The following is an 18591-nucleotide window of genomic DNA, read 5'->3' on the forward strand; positions in this document are numbered from 1 at the left end:
TGTACAGGTAAAAGGTAACAAATGTAATTGTACATATAATTAGCTGACAACAACAACAGCAGCTTGATTAAAGACAGATGTCTATAGTTAAAAAAACAAACCATGTCAATATATAATTATGTGCATATTCAATGGTGGTCTTCAAACCACAATCTATTACAAGGTTGTATGACAATAGAAAGATGTGGTCTGTTTAAACTTTCTGCTTTATAACCCGGAGGCCAAATAAAAATATATGTGTGGTTCCAGTAACCCAATCGACCCTAGTTTAAACCCCCCATCCCTAGAACTTTTTCTCATTTCAGAAAAATAAATTTTCAAACGATCAAAGTTTGAAGATTGTGAATTAAAAAAATAAACTTCGTAGATTTCTGTCATCTGAATTTCCATCAGAAGTATCTGTTATTGATAAAATGCAAGAATTCATAACAATTTGTTGTCAAAATGCAACAAAATTAACTAAAAAGGTAAATGACTGTCTTTATTTTGCAACCAAACACTTTTAAAATGGTCGACTTCCTGTATTGACATGTATAATACCGGAAACAATTTCGGTAAACACAATTTTTTTACAGATTTTGACAATCCAAAATAAAATTTAGAAAAAAAAGAAAAAAAAATTTGCCGACCTATAGCTACCGACCCTATTTTTTTTAAAAGTATGTAACTGGAACCACACATATATTTTTATTTGGCCTGAATGGACTTTTCATATAATGACTTAAATAGCATAAGTAATTAAATTATCATATTGTAATTACATTGTAGCTGAATTTCCTATAGATTTTCTCTCATTTTGTCATATAGGCATTCAGAATGTTAAGGTTTGTCTGTATTTCTCGATTTTTGGTAGGAAGTGTTCCATAACCACCATAATCAGTGCTGTGCATGCATTTGCACAAAGGCTTTATCAGTTGTTAATCTGTTGACAAAGTCACTTTATGCATTCCAGACCTTATACATGTGTAGGTCTAAATAGCTTTAAGAATTAATAGCATATTACCAGTGCAACAGGATGGGTTAAATGTTTAAACATAAAAGGGGGCAGGGATTTACTGAGTGAAAGGACAGTCTTGATATTTTGATGGTTGCAAATGTAATTGTTTAATAGATGGTGGCTGTCAACCATGCTGGTATAGTCGTACTTCAGGGATTGGTACCAGCCTGATAAAGTATGTACAAAATATATTTTATGCATTAATGGGTCAATCAGATGAAGGAAATTCAGTTTACACTTTATAACATGCATATGCACTTGACCACGATTAAGTTCTGCAACACAAATCATGTCACTCTGAGGGCAAAATGACTGCTGCCCATTTAAATAAAATGTGTAATTTCCACAAGACATGGGTCAGAATAAACTTCCGATGTACTTGTTCAAGTAAATCGGGCTTTTCCTAGGTACATGAATGTTATCTGTTGAAGAAAAAAAAAATGCTGACCCCATATCATGTACATGTTAATTTTATAACAACATTCATTTTTCAGTGACAGTGGTCCACTTTTTGGATACACATGTACATGTACTACTTTAAACAGATTTCTTGTACAAGTATTTTAACCTGTTTTTGTTCTACATTAGTATTTGTCACTAGATAATAAGCAAACAACAAATCAATCAATTTCATACTTGCCAACTTCAAGAGTTAAGTTGTGAATAACACATTGGCATGATTGCACTAACAGTCCTTCAATAGAAGAATTTCAAAATGTCTGTAAGAAGAGCTAAAGGAATATATCAATCAGCAATATACTTTTTAACAAGAATGTGTAGTACATGGATGCCCCACTCCCACTATCATTTTCTATGTTCAGTGGATCGTGAAATTGGGGTCAAAACTTTAATTTGGAATTAAAATTAGAAAGATCATATCATAGGGAACATGTGTTCTAAGTTTCAAGTTGATGTAACTTTAACTTCATCAAAAACTACCTTGACCAAAAACTTTAACCTGAACTTTGCACTATCATTATCTATGTTCAGTGGACCATGAAATTGGGGTCAAAACTGTAATTTGGCATTAAAATTAGAAAGATCATATCATAGGCAACATGTGTATTAAGTTTCAAGTTGATTGGACATTAGCTTCATCAAAAACTACCTTGACCAAAAACTTTAACCTGAAGCGAACAGACGGACGCACGGACGAACGGAGGCAAAGACCAGAAAACATAATGCCCCTCTACTATCGTAGGTGGGGCATAATAAAATAATTGAGGAAGATATTAAAAAGGCATGGGTCGATAAGGAATTAAAATTCACACAGATCCACACAACAAAAGAAAAAGAAATGAAAAAATAATTTGAAGGTAACAAATATTTTAAATATCATTTGCAAAAGCCTCTGTTTATAGTCTTATAATTTAAATGTCTGTTGTCATGTATGTTTTTTTCTTAATTTTGGTTCATTTTTGTGTTTTGGACTTTTAGTGTGATGACCACTTTCACTGAACTAGTACACATTTATGTTAAGAGGTCAGGTGAAGCCTGCCTCCAGGTGCATGGTTTCCCCTAGTGTTGAAGACCTTGAGCTGTTTTTTTTTTTGCTCTTTGGTCAGGTTGCTGTCTCTCACACATTCCTCATTTGCATTTTCAATTCTACTGGTGGAAAAAATTATGAAAATTCAAGTTGTAAAGAAACTGTTAACACAGAGATGTCAAGAAATCTGATTGCTAATTAATTCACCGTTGGTGGACCAAGACAAAACGGTATCACATCTAAATGATCCTCAAACTGGGATGTACTGATAGTTGTGGTGTAGTGCATCAGACATGTCGGACTACTAACAAAGATTCCCGATTCGATCCCCACTCCGGGAAGAAAATTTTAGGGATTGAATTTTCACCTCTTCCTCAACACCATCAGATGGGGACGATAAATGGCTGACCCGTGTTAAGAAAGAGACATATCTCTTGCATGCAAAAAGACACCCTTGTAGATTTCGAAACAGAGTATCATATGCTAATACCGCTACAAGGCAGTACCTGCACCCGCAAAGTGGAGAGGGATTAATATAAGTTGCAAAACTTGTTTCCAAATCCACTATCAATAAATATGTTTAAACTAAAATACTGATAGTAATGCAATTTAATGGTTAAGATTGTTAAGTTTTACAAGGACATTTCCATGAATTTCGTCTGAGAAAATTTAATTGAAATTCGTCTGAGGAAATTTAATTGAATTTTGTCTGAGAAAATTTGAAAGTGTTGAGGCCAGATACTTGGTATGCAGACAAAAACAAATAGGTAAAAAAGTTGTTTGAAAGCAGAGTCATTGTTGTAAGTTGAGATTCTGTGTTCAGTATCAAACAGGAAGTAAAAAAATTAAGTTGTTGTAAATGTTGTTGTCACCTCAATTAACAAAATTTGGCTGGTCATACTGATTTTCAGGTTCATATAAACCTGAATCATAATATATTTCTCTTGGTTATGCTGCCCATCGAGGGCCCATAATTGGAACAATATTCTTAGAGCGACAACAACAAAAATAGACTGCTGTTAATCTTTCTTTTGCCTATGGACTTTTTTCATTTGGATTCATGTTTAAGCATTTTAGTAACGTAACAATCAAATATGGGAAGTTGGATATAAGGTGAAAACAGCTGACAACATTTGTAACAATTGTAGGTTGCATGTTAATTGGTAACAAACCATATCTTCAAAAAATTATTGGCTATACAAGAAATATAAATTCTTTTGGCGAAAATTGTGGGTTTAAAATTTCACACAATCATTTTTTAGAGCTAAATGTACATTGATATTTATCTTCTGGTTTTGTACTATTAAGAGATGTGGTCTTGATTAATTGAATTGTAAAGTTACAAAATTTTAAAACTTTGACAATGAATAATAAATTTTATTTTATCTGGAAAGATTTTTTTATAATCTATATTGTTACTTTCAAACATGTTGATCAGTAAGTTCAACACTTAATGACAACTAAGTTACTAACACCATTTGACAACAGATTGTAGGCCATAATAATACAAATATTGCTGACGTGACCGATATTCTTTTTGCAATGGATTCTTTAACTAAATCGATTTTAAGTAACTGCGTAATAGATGAAACTTTTTAATAATATGTCGTTTCTCTTTGAAGTGGTTTTACAGATGATATGTCGCCCAGGAAAATATACAGTTTAATTATGTTCAAAGTGAAGGACAAATGTCAAAATATTTCCTTTAATCACGAATTGTTATTTTCCTCAAAACAAAATATTCCACAACGGAGTCCAAAAATGAATCATCTCATGGCGAAATATAAATTTTGTAAACATGAAACCACCACCTTTGTCAAAGTCACGTTTGGTCAAATATATGATATTCGTGATCTGGTTCAAATAATAATGCATACAATCAACATGATTTCCTTGTCAAGACTTTATCACCTCAAAATATTTACTTCTTGACCTCATTCCGAACAATGCAATATCGCAATCAACAAATCACGACGTGACCAATCTGGTAATCTACGCGTTTCTTGCATTATTTTCGTACATTTTGCATATTTTAATGACAAAGATTGGCCTAAATACAACTGATCCCCTAGACCCGACTAATTCCCTGCAAATTTTATCAGCAAAATAATATTCAGAGAACACTCACCGTCATGTAACATGCCTGTTACCTTCGGGGCTTACAATTGGTTGATCATGGTTTGATTTCAACTTTGAACCCATGAGCTCATCTTTCATTTATTGTGTTAATTTTTTAAAATGGACATTAATGCGAAGAAAGAAGTCCTTTCAGAACATTGTTTTGTGTTATTGTATACATTTAGTATGTTCAAAAACTTGTTTTATCCCAAATTAAAGCGTAATTGGTGATAATTTCGGGGCGGTATTTCGTGGCTTAATTTGTGACGTAAATTCATCACCTTTGACCCTGGAGCAAATGTATTGGTTGTTGTTAGTCATCCATTTATAGGAAAATTGCAGTTAAACCGCGCCCATAACATACTTACAAAGTGTTATTTCATGTCATTGATAATAGTAATTTAACAACAAAACATATTGACACAATATATATTTCTCTTTATGCAGCATTTTATTATCGCTTTTTACTACACACATTGTACACATATATCTATGACGTAATACACACGGAAGTGTAAAGTAGCAGGTGCCCGTTTTCATTATATTAGTGATTTATTATTCAATTATAACTCTTGTCTCTTTCTTGAAATAAATGTGATTGATTTGAAATAAAGCTAAACTTTTTTTTATGGCAGTGTTAAAGTTTTGCATGTTGTACAAATGAATCGAAAACAATCTTGATTTTTTTCTTCTATTTTTATTTTGTTCTATTTTTAGATATTTTAGTCTTCTGACATAGGCAGAGGTTTACAGTTCTCAGATTTAGACTCTTTCGTTTATGAATAATCATTATGCAGTGATCTGTAAGCTTGCCAATTCTCTGTAATGTAAATAATGCCATGAAATTTTTATTATGTGGGACTAATACTGAAACAATTATTTCTATAATTGACAACAGATTTTTTTTAAATCACTTTCATATTTTTCATAACTAATACATATTGCGATTACATAAATTCTTTACTTGAGTTGAATTGGGAAAAAGATTAAGGACGATATGTTTATGAATATTTGATGTGGATATGGAGTTAATCCCCTTTGTACACATGATGGACATGCACCGACTCTCTCCCTTTAATAATTGAATAATTATTTGTTATATGTATTAATAATCATTATTGTCTATATTTGTAAACTTAATCGAGCCTTAATTATTATTATTAGAAAAATTTAAACAAATACTGTGGATTAGATTCATGTATTTTTGTGGAGTCCAATTTTAGTGGCTTGAGGACAAATTGTAGTTTCAGAGGTATTTGATTTTGTGAATTGCCAAAATCTGCATTATAACTTATTTTAATTCTTGGTTAACTTATAAAAACCTATGAATTCCCCAAAAATGGTATCCTTTGAATTATAGTTAACAAAGTCACAGCTATAAACTTTATAAGTATTATCAAACAACTTTGAAAACAAACTGTTTTGTAAAACAAGTATTTGTCATTGACTCATGAACACAAATAGTTAAAATGGTGTGTTAATAACTGACTACAAGATGCACAAGACAGTGGCGAATCCAGAAATTTCCATAAGTGGGGGCCCACAGACTGACCTAAGAGGGGGCCCGCTCCAGTCACGCTTTAGTGATTCCCTATATAAGCAACAAAATTCCCCCCCCCCCCTAAATCCGCCTCTGCAAGAAACACCTATCCTTGCTCGATTTAAATTTGGTCAACATGATCAAATGAAAAAGTGCTTCTGTCATCTGAACAATTTGATCAATGAAAATGAACTTTTTCAAATAATTTTTTTGTCTCTTGTATAATAATTAAAACAACGATTCCCACTTTTGTCCTAAGTAATTTTGTCCTAAGTAATTTTGTCCGTCTTATCATTTAATTATTTATATTAAGTGACAGCATAAACATATTAGGTAGTGAGCCCAGGAAAGTGTAAGCATAAAGCAGTTTTGATTGTGAACTTGATGATCCCATTTTTATACAACTGCAAACTTTTTTGTTGTTGAAAAATTGCTAATATATAAGACAATACAATAAATTTTTGGCATAGCTGATTTTACTGGCATGATTAACTAGTATAGGGTTCAGTTTGAATATCACATTTTATTTATCATTTTTCTTCTAAAATTGTTTTTTAAAAGGACAGATTTAACAAATATTTTATAATCCACAGAACATTACCAATTTACCATTAAGTTGAATGGTATGCATTATGAATAAAAGGATACAAGGGTGTTGTCAATGAGTCGGCAACCCCCATACACAATAAATCCATAAAGAACACTTCTAGGGTTAAGTATGGTCTTCAACAATAAAGAAATGTATACCATTTGGAAAATACTAAAACATCATCAAGACTAAAGAAATTGGGCTAAACAAATGGTGCAAGAACAAATACATTTTACACAAAGCAAGAAATTTTGCATTCACAATTAAAACAATTTTCACAGAGTATTGCATATGATATGCAGCTCGAATAAAGGAAACCGTAAGTTATTAAGAATTTATAAAATCAATTACTGATTTATTTGTTTGTTTTTAATTTTCAGTAGCTGAGTGTAGTTTATCAGTGTTTAAAAAGAAGAGAAACAATGTTTGATACTGGATGTGTAGTGTCTGTAAAGGTCAACGGAGAAGATAAGAAAACATTGAGTGGGGTACTCATTGATACAAAGTCAGGACTTGTTCTGACACATGGTACTTTAGTCTCATCTTTGTTAACGGATCAGCAGATAAATTCATTACAGAACAAAGGAATTTTACAGAACAGTTTTCATCATTGGGATGCAGAAGTCTGTTTGCAAAGGACCAATAAACAAGACTCAAATAATAATTTGAGATCTATATTAAATAGTTCTGACATTGCTACCCAGACAGAAAGTGAAACATGGCAAAAGAACTTGTACTCTGAGTATTCAGCCAATGTTCAGGCTATATTCTCTTTGAAAAAATTACAGAATGTTGTTTCTTTTTTATTGCCTGAAAATAAATGGGAATTTGTGGAAGATTTTTCTTCACAAGAGACACCAGATGACCAGTCTAAATTTTATGCAATGCTATCCTGTTTTATAATATTGAAATTGAACAACTGGAAGAGCTATAATAACAATATTTCTGTTCTTGCATATGATCAACTTGACAAGGGAGATAATTTAGAAATAGAGGCCACACCTTTTGGTGGTTTGTGCCCTGAGATTTTCCTGAATTCCAGAAGTACTGGTGTGTTGAGTAACAAGGCTGGTGGGATATTGTTAATGACTGATGCTAGATGTGTGCCAGGTTCAGAAGGTGGTCCTGTGTTTTGTAGAAAAGGTCATCACAGGTTATAATTCAAATATTTTTGCATGCATATAATTTTGCGATTTTTGAGAAAAGGACAAAATTGTTAGATGTATTATTACAATTTCAAGATATTATGCAAACTCTTAATTTCATCAGATCAGAATTAGATTCTTATTATTGCTATTATCAACTAGTCACATTCGCAATTTAAAGACAGTCATCCAAATAATTTTTAAATTTACAGTACATGTATATAGAAAATATAATACTATTGTAATAAATGCTTGATATTAAAAATTTCATTAACATTGGTTCAAAAGCCAAAAAGCCATAAAACAACAAGTAATTAATAAGAAAATTCAATAATCTATTGAAAAAAAAAGAGAAAAAAAAGTTCATTATACCTCAAATTATTTCTGGAGTAATTGTCCTTGAATGATGATTTTAACATTTTTTATCTGTGTGAGTATCGTTAAATTTTAAATATAATTTGATAGAGATAAAAAGTAAGCAGAAAAAAATATAGCAATACAAGCTCAACAAAAAAGATTTAAGCACTGAAATCAGTTACTAGTCTATGATGTTTAGATGTGCCCATTGTTGAAGACACATTTTGTTTCAGGTCAGCAACACAGGCTATTTCTTTAGAGCAACTTATTTATATTTTACTATAATAGTAGATAGTGAATTTATTCCAAAATGAAAGATTTTTTATCAGCCTTTCAAAGATATACTTATATTAATTAGCTTATATTTTTTTTAGGTACCTTGTTGGTTTAATTATAACTTCACTTTGCTGGAAGTCAAATGAATGGGTTGGTTTGTCTATGGCTTGTGCAATAACAGATGTTTTAAAACGTGTAAAACAGATATGCAGAGTGGAAATAACCCCTATAGAAAACATATTTAGAGGTACATACTTTACATGGCAGATTGATCCAATTTTTGACTCAAGTGGATTGAGAATTTTCAAGAAATCCACTGAATTTTAAAAAAATCATTGGGCGAACATATCTTTGATATATTAGCCAAGTGGATTCAGAGTTGACCTTTTGTTCATTTATCCAAACTTTAACTTTTTTCAAAGCCTCAATTAGAAGTGGACATTGTCTAGTGAGTCCTGCTAAATTAGATCACTGTCATTTATTTGTAGAACTGCATTAAGTAAAAAAATATTCTCTAACTATTGTTGGGAATGAATTTGAGATACGCTAGCAGTGTATAAAGAAGGAATGGGGTCCGACAGTATTCTTATATTTGTGATATTAAAAATTAATAAAATCATTACCAATTATGATTTCTATTTCCTTGTTGTATGATATTTTTTTATATAGAAAGCAAGTTGAATTGTGTGATAAACTCATCACTAATGATATTTGGTAAACAGAAAGTCAATAAGCACTGGATGTGAAATTCCATCATTGGTAATAAGATCTACATTTGAAATCCTAATATAAAAAAGAACAGCAATCTTGGTTTACATTGAATTTAGTATACTATTCTTAGTTCACATAGATACAATTGGTTTGTACTGGTATGATCAGAAAAAAGGTGAATATCTTTATCAAAGATGCAAAAGTATCATATCATGCATTGTCATATTTTCTGTATCTATACTGTAAAAAAGTTATAGAAAGTTGGCAGAGAAACAAAAATAATCACTTAGTGTCATCCTTTAATTATATTCACATACTGAGAATTGAATAAAAATGTTTGATCTTTGTAACATACATTTACATGTCAATTTTTTGAATTTATATTTTCAGCTAGAAATAACTTGAGCCAGTTGATAGAGAGCATTCCATTGATTGTAGTAGGCAGTAATTGGGGATCTGGTGTTGTAATTGGCCAGGAGGATGGATATCACATCCTTTTAACTTGTAGCCATGTAGTTAAAGAGTCTGATTATAATACAGGTATACCTTGACTAGGGTCAGAAATCTGGCATTGTGATTGGTCAGGATGATGGACATTCCATCCTTTTAACTTGTAGCCATGTAGTTAAAGAGTCTGATTATAATACAGGTATACCTTGACTAGGGGCAGAAATCTGGCATTGTGATTGGTCAGGATGGTGGACATTCCATCCTTTTAACTTGTAGCCATGTAGTTAAAGAGTCTGGTTATAATACAGGTATACCTTGACTAGGGGCAGAAATCTGGCATTGTGATTGGTCAGGATGGTGGACATTCCATCCTTTTAACTTGTAGCCATGTAGTTAAAGAGTCTGGTTATAATACAGGTATACCTTTACTAGGGGCAGAAATCTTGCATTGTGATTGGTCAGGATGGTGGACATTCCATCCTTTAAACTTGTAGCCATGTAGTTAAAGAGTCTGATTATAAAACAGGTATACCTTGACTAGGGTCAGAAATCTGGCATTGTGATTGGTCAGGATGATGGACATTCCATCCTTTTAACTTGTAACCATGTAGTTAAAGAGTCTGATTATAATACAGGTATACCTTAACTAAAGTCAGAGATTGGTAAATAGTGTCAAGAAGGAACTTAAAAATGACCTTTTAGAAGAGAATATTTGTGTTTATTTAGATTATTGAACTTGCATTGTCCAAGAAAAATAAGAACACTAAGCTAGAGGGCATTACAGAAATAATTGTTTGGAAGCTGTTAATTTGAATCATATTGCCAACAAATGAAAATAACACTATAAAAATTTCTGTGATCAAAGTGCTTTTATAAATTTCCCTTCAATAGCACTGCTCAAACCCAAGCATTTTAAAGCTAAGGATGTATACCAGTAGATACTAGAACACATGAGGAGCTATGTACCATAACTACACCAAACAAATAATAGCTTAATTCATATGAGGGCAACAAAAGTGTGTTAAAATTCTTTTCTTGTTTTTTTTTTGCCACATAATAAAAAAACTAATATACAAGAAAAACCTCTTATTTATTTAAAAAAAAAATTTATTATGGTAAATATAATATTTTTTCCTACACTCTTTTCCAGTGAAACTTAAGTTTACAGATCAACAGAAGATACATAAAGGAAAGGTGATATACAAGACACCTGTAGATGAACAGTTTGATATAGCAGTATTGAGCTGTCCACTCAACTCAGGAAAATATATCCAGATGTCACCAAAACCAGTAGCACAAGGTTATTATTATGTTACCCTCCAACAAAAAAAAACCAGCAACAAAAAAGACAAAACGTAACAAAAACAATAAAAAGGCATACACCACCCCCCACTCCTTTTGTACATATGTTAAAGAATGATATAACGGAAGTTTTCTTTGGTCAGTATCTATCTACCACAACAAATCTACCATTTACCTTATTATGGATATAAATGAAAGGAGATGTGACGGCAAGTAATGACACTTAAAACCTTTAAAGGTTAAAACAAAGATGCATCAGCAAAAGAATAGTGTGGATGCCATTTTGTTAAGCGCCAAAAATTTCTAGAAAGTTGAGGAAAGGTTAACAGAGATTACCGTACCTAAGATTTGCCATGGCAGTAAAAGACAGATATATAAATAAAGATAGCGGTAATGAGTTTCTGACTTAGGACCCCCACTTTACCATATGTCAGGGTTTAACTCGATTCAAGAAATCAATCCCCCATCTTTTTGTTACTATCAAAGAAATAACAAAAGGAGAAACAAAGAAGTATGTAAAATAAAAATTGTTTTAGCTCTGCACTTGCAGGTGCAAAGTGAGGATATGACACAATCAATGATTTTATTATCAAACCCTTTTTTTGTCCTTAGCTTACTTGTATGGGGGGAGTTTAAAATATTGTTTAGATAAAAAATTTAGACTAGAAAGATGTATACTTGTATACTAATAATGTTTGTTTCTAGGAGATAAGGTGTATGTTATTGGACATGCTGTTTTTGGAGAAGAAAAGAATTTAGAACCAACAATAACATCCGGTATTATATCTAAAGTTTTGTGTATCAACAACATTCCTGTTTTGATTCAGGTATTACTATAAGATTAATAGAAATATTTTACTTTTAAAGTGTTCTTTAAAGAACTTCTACTTTTTTTTTTCACCACTAAAATATTTTTGATTACTGTAAATTCAGAAATTATTGCGAGGTTTTTATTATTGCAAAAAATGTGACAAAGTTGTAAACGCAATATTTTAAACTCACATTTTGAAATATTTTATATGAATTAAAAAGGATTTTTCTCAAAATTGTAAAAATTTATAAATCACATTCAAGTCTAAAATGACAAAATCGCAATAATAAATGCACTCAATAATTTCTGAATTTACAGTAAAGAAAATGTTTTTATACCTATCTGACTAGCAGAGTATCAAATGAAATATTTCACAACAATATTATTATTATTTAGATAAATGTTGTATTAAGAGTTAATTCAGTTAGGTACATGTATTATGCTTAGAAAGTATCTAACCTCCTCATCTTTATACCCTATGCTGTAAAGTAGAGGTAGTTTACCAATAACTTTATTGTGTGAATGATTCAGGCTCTTAATGGCCTCTTGTTTTGTAAGTTTATATATTTGTTCCTTACAAGCTCAAATTTAAGTCAGGATTGCAAACTCTTTTTTAATCACAAATACTTATGTTTTCAGACAACATGTGCAGTTCATGCTGGTGCCAGTGGTGGAGCAATAGTTAATCAATATGGACAGCTTGTTGGTATACCTGTCAGCAATGCAAAGTAAGTACTAAATCTTACCAGTTTAATTTAAACATATTTAGAGATTGGGAAACAAGTTATTGCAACTTATATTAATCCCTTTTCACTTTATGGGTGACTTGTAGCGGCAATAGCCTGCTCTTTTCGGAAATCTGTAAGGGTGTCTTTTACGTCCATAGATATCACTCTCTCTTAACAGTAACTGGTAGTGCCACTAATCAAGTGTTTTGTATTTTGTCTTTGTTTGCAAAGTGAATCCCCTCAAATGAGAAGGGCTAAAATACCACTCTTCTTCTTTTTTAGCTCACCTGGCCCGAAGGGCCAAGTGAGCTTTTCCCATCACTTGGCGTCCGTCGTCCGTCGTCGTCGTCGTTAACTTTTACAAAAATCTTCTCCTCTGAAACTACTAGGCCAAATTAAACCACACTTGGCCACAATCATCATTGGGGTATCTAGTTTAAAAAATGTGTGGCGTGACCCGGCCAAACAACCAAGATGGCCGCCATTGCTAAAAATAGAACATAGGGGTAAAATGCAGTTTTTGGCTTATAACTCAAAAACCAAAGCATTTAGAGCAAATCTGACAGGGGTAAAATTGTTTATCAGGTCAAGATCTTTCTGCCCTCAAATTTTCAGATGAATCCGACAAACCGTTGTTGGGTTGCTGCCCCTGAATTGGGAATTTTAGGGAATTTTTGCTGTTTTTGGTTATTATCTTGAATATTATTATAGATAGAGATAAACTGTAAACAGCAATAATGTTCAGCAAAGTTAGATATACAAATAAGTCAACGTGACCAAAATGGTCAGTTGACCCCTTTAGGAGTTATTGACCTTTATAGTCAATTTTTGACCATTTTTCGTAAATCTTAGAAATCTTTTACAAAAATATTCTCCTCTGAAACTATTGGGCCAAATTAATCCAAACTTGGCCACAATCATCTTTGGGGTATCTAGTTTAAAAAATGTGTGGCGTGACCAGGCCAACCAACCAAGATGGCCGCCATGGCTAAAAATAGAACATGGGGGTAAAATGCAGTTTTTGGCTTATAACTCAAAAACCAAAGCATTTAGAGCAAATCTGACACGGGATAAAAGTGTTTATCAGGTCAAGATCTATTTGTCCTGAAATTTTCAGATGAATCGGACAACCTGTTGTTGGGTTGCTGCCCCTGAATTGGTATTTTTAAGGAAATTTTGCTGTTTTTGGTTATCATCTTGAATATTATTATACATAGGGCCAACATTAAAAATATCTTTGTTTCCCCTCACCCGACTGAGGTTGTTAGGGTATGGGTAGGTAGGTAGGCAAATTATTTTATTTTATTCCTTGATATGGTTTTCTATATTGAATTTGTAAAAAATTCAACAGGTAAGGCTTAAGTCAAGAAAAGTGGGGTATTCCCTGTTTTCTAATTCAGTGTACACCCCAGTTTTCTGGTGTTAAAAAAAACCCCTAGTATACAGGGACCTCCTTATTTTCCTTTTCATTCAATGTAATGAAATTACCAAAAGAGCACATTCTACTTGTGATAACAATGCTTAATGATAGCAAGTGTTCTTTTAGTTACAAAATCAAGCTAATTTCAAGTCTAATTTGATGCATAACTCACAACAAAACAATTCCTTTGTTCACCAATTCATACCTTGATCATCAATTATGAGATGACAAAAAGATACATGTATGTTTTAAATCACTTGGGAATTAAAATTCAATGAATACAAATTTTCAATAGAAGTGAACATAATTTAGTTATGTTCAGTTATACCTGGATCATGCAGCTTGGTCAATTGATTCTTAAACAAATATTTGTATGTTTTTTCGAGTTCTAGAAGAAACAAGGCTTCACTTTATATTCATGTTTTGTATTTCCTAAAATACTTTTAATAAGTATTTACGAATTCTATTGATGCAGTTATAACATTAAAACGTGCCCTTTTGTAATTTTCATGCCATAAATTGAAAAAGGAAATCCCATTTAAACTGGGATTTTTTTTACACCAGAAAACAGGGACGTTCCCTGAAAGCAGGGAATACATGTATCCCACATTCCCTGACTTGTGCCCAACCTGTTCAAAGACAAAGTAGATAAATTTTAAAGCACGATTCAGACCATTTTTACTCAAAGTCTTTAAGATTCTATCCTTCAAAAATGAACAGAGGTTAGACACAAAGCAAATCAAGATGCACTCAGAAAGTTGAAAGATGCTTCAGGTTTTTTTTTATTTTCAAAAAAGATCACCCTTGCAAACATTTTGTTTATTTCCTTGATTCTGAATCATGTAGGCGCTTCCTTGCAAAAATGCCTTGATTTAAAACGCTCATTGACTACAGCATCGGAAAGGTATCACCAAAAACCAACGCTCGTTGACTACAGCATCGGAAAGGTAACACCAATAACCAACATAGAAAAAAAAAAAAAATAGTGGACAAGAATGGCCAATAAAAAATTTCGGGTCGCTGTGATTTTACCGAGTCGGTCGTGTGAGGGGAAACAAACAATATTTTATTTTTGGCCTAGAGATAAACTGTAAACAGCAATAATGTTCAGCAAAGTAAGATTTACAAATACGTCAACATGAACGAAATGGTCAGTTGACCCCTTTAGGAGTTATTGCCCTTTATAGTCAAATTTTAACCATTTTTCGTAAATTTTAGTAATCTTTTTCAAAAATCTTCTCCTCTGAAACTACTGGGCTAAATTAATACAAACTTGGCCACAATCATCATTTTTTGTTATTGTCTTGAATATTATTATAGATAGTGATAAACTGTAAACAGCAATAATGTTCAGCAAAACAAGATCTACAAATAAGTTTTTCATAACCAAAATAGTCTATTAACCCCTTAAGGAGTTATTGCCCTTTATAGTAATTAATTTTTAGCATTTTTCATAAATTTTTAGAAAATATTTTCCTCTGTAATTACTGGGCCAAGTTCATTATAGATAGAGATAATTGTAGCAACAAGAATGTTCAGTAAAGTAAATTCTATAAACACATCACCATCACCTAAACACAATTATGTCATGAATTTATCTGTGTCCATTGTTTAATATGCACATAGACCAAGGTGAGCGACACAGGCTCTTGAGAGCCTCCAGTTATGGTAATTACTGATTTTCTTTTTTCTTACAAGTGTTATCAGCTTTAAGAAGAGGAAATGTTTTTTTTATTAAGGGTATATGATACAGAAGAGATCCCTTGTTGACTTTTCTTTGATTTTTTTTTGTACAAAAAGTAAATTTATATACAAAGGAAAAATATACCTTCATTAAAATTTTGAGGTATTAGGATTTGATTTTGAACTGTTTATGATACATACACATTTGCATATTTCAATACCTAGCTATAAATTGGCAAAAAAAAGAGATATATTTTCCCTATTTGTTTTGGTAAACATTATAAACAACATCATTGCTTTCCTTTGAGACTGCTTTCAAATTTATGCAGCACATTTGATGACATCAGAGTGTTTTCTGTAGGCTCTGTAAGCAAAGATTGTCAAAACTTCAAAATAAAATATCCACAAAAACCAAACTCCTCAATGCACGAAAATTTATACACTCGAAAATAAAAAAATCGAATGAATGTTTATTTCTTGATAAAAACTCTTTCCTTAATAAAACTGTACTTTTCTTTAAACATGATTTCAATTTATTCATTGTTGCAAGAATTCATAGATGATATTACTATTTTTACAGAGATACAGAATCAAAAGCTTCATACCCACATATCAACATGTGTATTCCCATAGCAACAGTCGCACCAATAATCCAAGAGTACATGGCCTCCAAAGGTAATGAATTTAAGCTAAAATAAATAATTCACAAAAATTTGTAGTTTTTGAAAAAAGACTCAAATCTCACAGCAGAAATAGGGATTGTCAGTTTTTGTTGGTGGGGAAAGCCATAGCGCTGAAGAGGAACACTGATCTTCAAAGAAAAATTAAGATAAAATATAATTTAATTTCAATTGGCACAACATATGGTTCAGGTAGAATTTCTGAGATATTCTTGTAACCAAAAGATTAGAAAGCCAAAAATATGAATTGGAGAACCCTAAAATTCCTAAATAGAACAGCAGAATCTGTCATTTGCCTGTTAATGGGAGATGCATCTCTGGCTTCAGCAGAAAACAAAATATAATGAACTGAACATTTTTGGACAAAACTAATACATTGTAACTTGAATAATAAAAAAAAAGATGGCTTCTTATTGGATAGGTATCCAGCAACATACTAACACAATTGAAGTACAAAAATCCATATTACAATTCTCCATGGACACAACATGTGTTTCTAGAATTATTTTTATTAGGTACACTTAACAAAACAAAAATTGGAATTCCTCAATTATGAAATACATTTTTGTACTGGAAAGTGCAAAAAAAAACTTTGCTGGGAGTTCAAATGTTCCTTTAGATTTCATAAGTTCTTGATTTTCAAAATATTATAATATGTTTTGTATATATACCTCAGATCATCTTTAACCTGCAAGAAAGAGTAAAACACAACTTTTACTGACTTTGATAGGAATGTTAATTTTTCTTTCTTTCAGATGCAAGCATTCTAGAAAATCTTACTATAAAACATAAACATATTAAAAGGCTGTGGATGCTGGACTCAATACATACAGGTAAATATTAAAAAAACCAAACACACACTTTATTATACACCCCCTTTAAAAAAAGTGGGGGTATACTGTTTTACATCTGTCTGTCTATCCATCCATCAGTCAATCCGTCCCATGAATATTTTTCATTGCATTTTTCTCAGGAACTACACTACAAGGAATTCTGAAATTTGGTTTTAGGGTTTATATAAGTCAGCTAAACTGTGTGATGTGTTTTCAGATTCATCATGCAACTTCCTGTTTACCAAACACTTGTATCATTTTACACATGATAGCCAAGTAGAATATTTTCATCAAGTTTTTTCAGGAACTACCACTTTATTATACTGTTTTACCTCTGTCTGTCTATCCATCCATCAGTCAATCTGTCCCATGAATATTTTTCATTGCATTTTTCTCAGGAACTACAATACAAGGATTTCTGAAATTTGGCGGCGGGGGTATCATCAATAGCTCACAGTTTCACTTGTTTATCATCTTCTAAAAAGTAAGATACATGAAGGCAAATGAAATAAATATAGTCTGTTGTAAGAGAAATAGTTTCCCTTTGCATGCGGGAGAAACATTTGAGCCAATTGGTAGTGTGAAAAGACCAAGCCTTTTGGATATGCATAGTAACCTTCTAAACCAAAAATATGTCTTAACCAAACAAATTATTCAGTACCCCTCTTTTACTTTAAAACCCCATTTAGTTAGGCAATGAAGCAAGGCTTGAGTGCAACTTTAAACCCTTAGCATTTAGTAATGAAACTGAGCATGATTATCTTTGTCTTTTATTAGAAAACTGTAAGTTGGAAGCCAATGTGAAATAAACCCCAGAAAATATAAAAAAAAGTTTTTGCTGCTTCAAGATTATCTGCAATGCAGATGTTGTTTAACAGTATACATAATTATAATGGTATTGGTAAAACTTAGCATCTTTCTTGCTAGTATTAAGTATGATAATACATGATAGTGTAATCTGCACAATAACAGCTTTAATATTTTTTTTATATTTCAGCCAGTAAGTTATAGAGGAAGAGAACAAACAGCTGTGATAGACATTCTTGTTAATTATTTATCTATTTTTAAATTGTTATATTTTTACTTTTAAGTATTAAAAATTACGGACATAAGCTTTATATTTTTTAAATCTGAATATACTAATGAGTCTTTTTAAGGTGGAAACCTGTCCTGTTAAACAGGAAGCAACCAGAAAAAAAAGTTGTCAATATTATGATAGACAGTCAGGATGATATTTGTGAAGTAAATATTGATTGATTGATTGGTTGGTGTTTAATGCCACTTTCAAAACTCTTCTCATATTATGTGATGGTCAGTTTTTATTGGTGGAGGAAGCCAGAGTGGCGGGAGAGAACCACTGACCTTCTGCAGGAAAAGTGACAATCCTAGCCAATTAAGAATGAACAGGAACATACATATTAAATATACTGTTCCCAGGAAGGAAGTAAAATAAAAAGGCCAACAG

General features: G+C 31.8%; 2 protein-coding genes across 5 annotated transcripts in view; one reads left to right on the top strand and one right to left on the bottom strand.

Annotated features, from left to right (window-relative positions):
- LOC139482615 (clumping factor A-like) overlaps window positions 1-4737 on the bottom strand; it is a 23028-nt gene extending 18291 nt beyond the window's left edge. Inside the window, exon 1 of one of the 2 annotated variants that reach the window (XM_071266528.1) lies at window positions 4612-4737. The gene's annotated coding sequence lies outside the window, so the exon portion shown is untranslated. The other variant, XM_071266529.1, reaches the window with a different exon arrangement.
- Window positions 3381-18238, top strand: LOC139482622 (peroxisomal leader peptide-processing protease-like). Of its 3 annotated transcripts, none has more exons than XM_071266542.1 (10): window positions 3381-5404; window positions 7111-7883; window positions 8607-8755; window positions 9610-9759; window positions 10820-10969; window positions 11677-11798; window positions 12422-12510; window positions 16194-16288; window positions 17049-17126; window positions 18124-18238. In XM_071266542.1, exons 2-10 carry the CDS (start codon window positions 7153-7155, stop codon window positions 18135-18137), a joined length of 1578 nt encoding a protein of 525 aa, XP_071122643.1. In that variant the 5' UTR covers window positions 3381-5404; window positions 7111-7152; the 3' UTR covers window positions 18138-18238. The 3 variants fall into 3 exon arrangements, with proteins under 3 accessions (XP_071122643.1, XP_071122644.1, XP_071122645.1); XM_071266543.1 differs by having other exon boundaries at window positions 4883-4997; XM_071266544.1 differs by having other exon boundaries at window positions 5332-5428.
- Window positions 18239-18591: the final 353 nt, after the last annotated feature.

The sequence above is a fragment of the Mytilus edulis genome, chromosome 7 (genome assembly GCF_963676685.1).
Source record: "Mytilus edulis chromosome 7, xbMytEdul2.2, whole genome shotgun sequence".
Classification (NCBI taxonomy): domain Eukaryota; kingdom Metazoa; phylum Mollusca; class Bivalvia; order Mytilida; family Mytilidae; genus Mytilus; species Mytilus edulis.

Coding starts and splice junctions, on each gene's coding strand:
- LOC139482622 (XM_071266542.1), top strand. CDS start 7,153: ATGTTTGATACTGGATGTGTAGTGTCTGTAAAGGTCAACGGAGAAGAT. Junction 7,884..8,606: donor TGTAGAAAAGGTCATCACAG/GTTATAATTCAA, acceptor TATTTTTTTTAG/GTACCTTGTTGGTTTAATTA. Junction 9,760..10,819: donor AGAGTCTGATTATAATACAG/GTATACCTTGAC, acceptor ACTCTTTTCCAG/TGAAACTTAAGTTTACAGAT.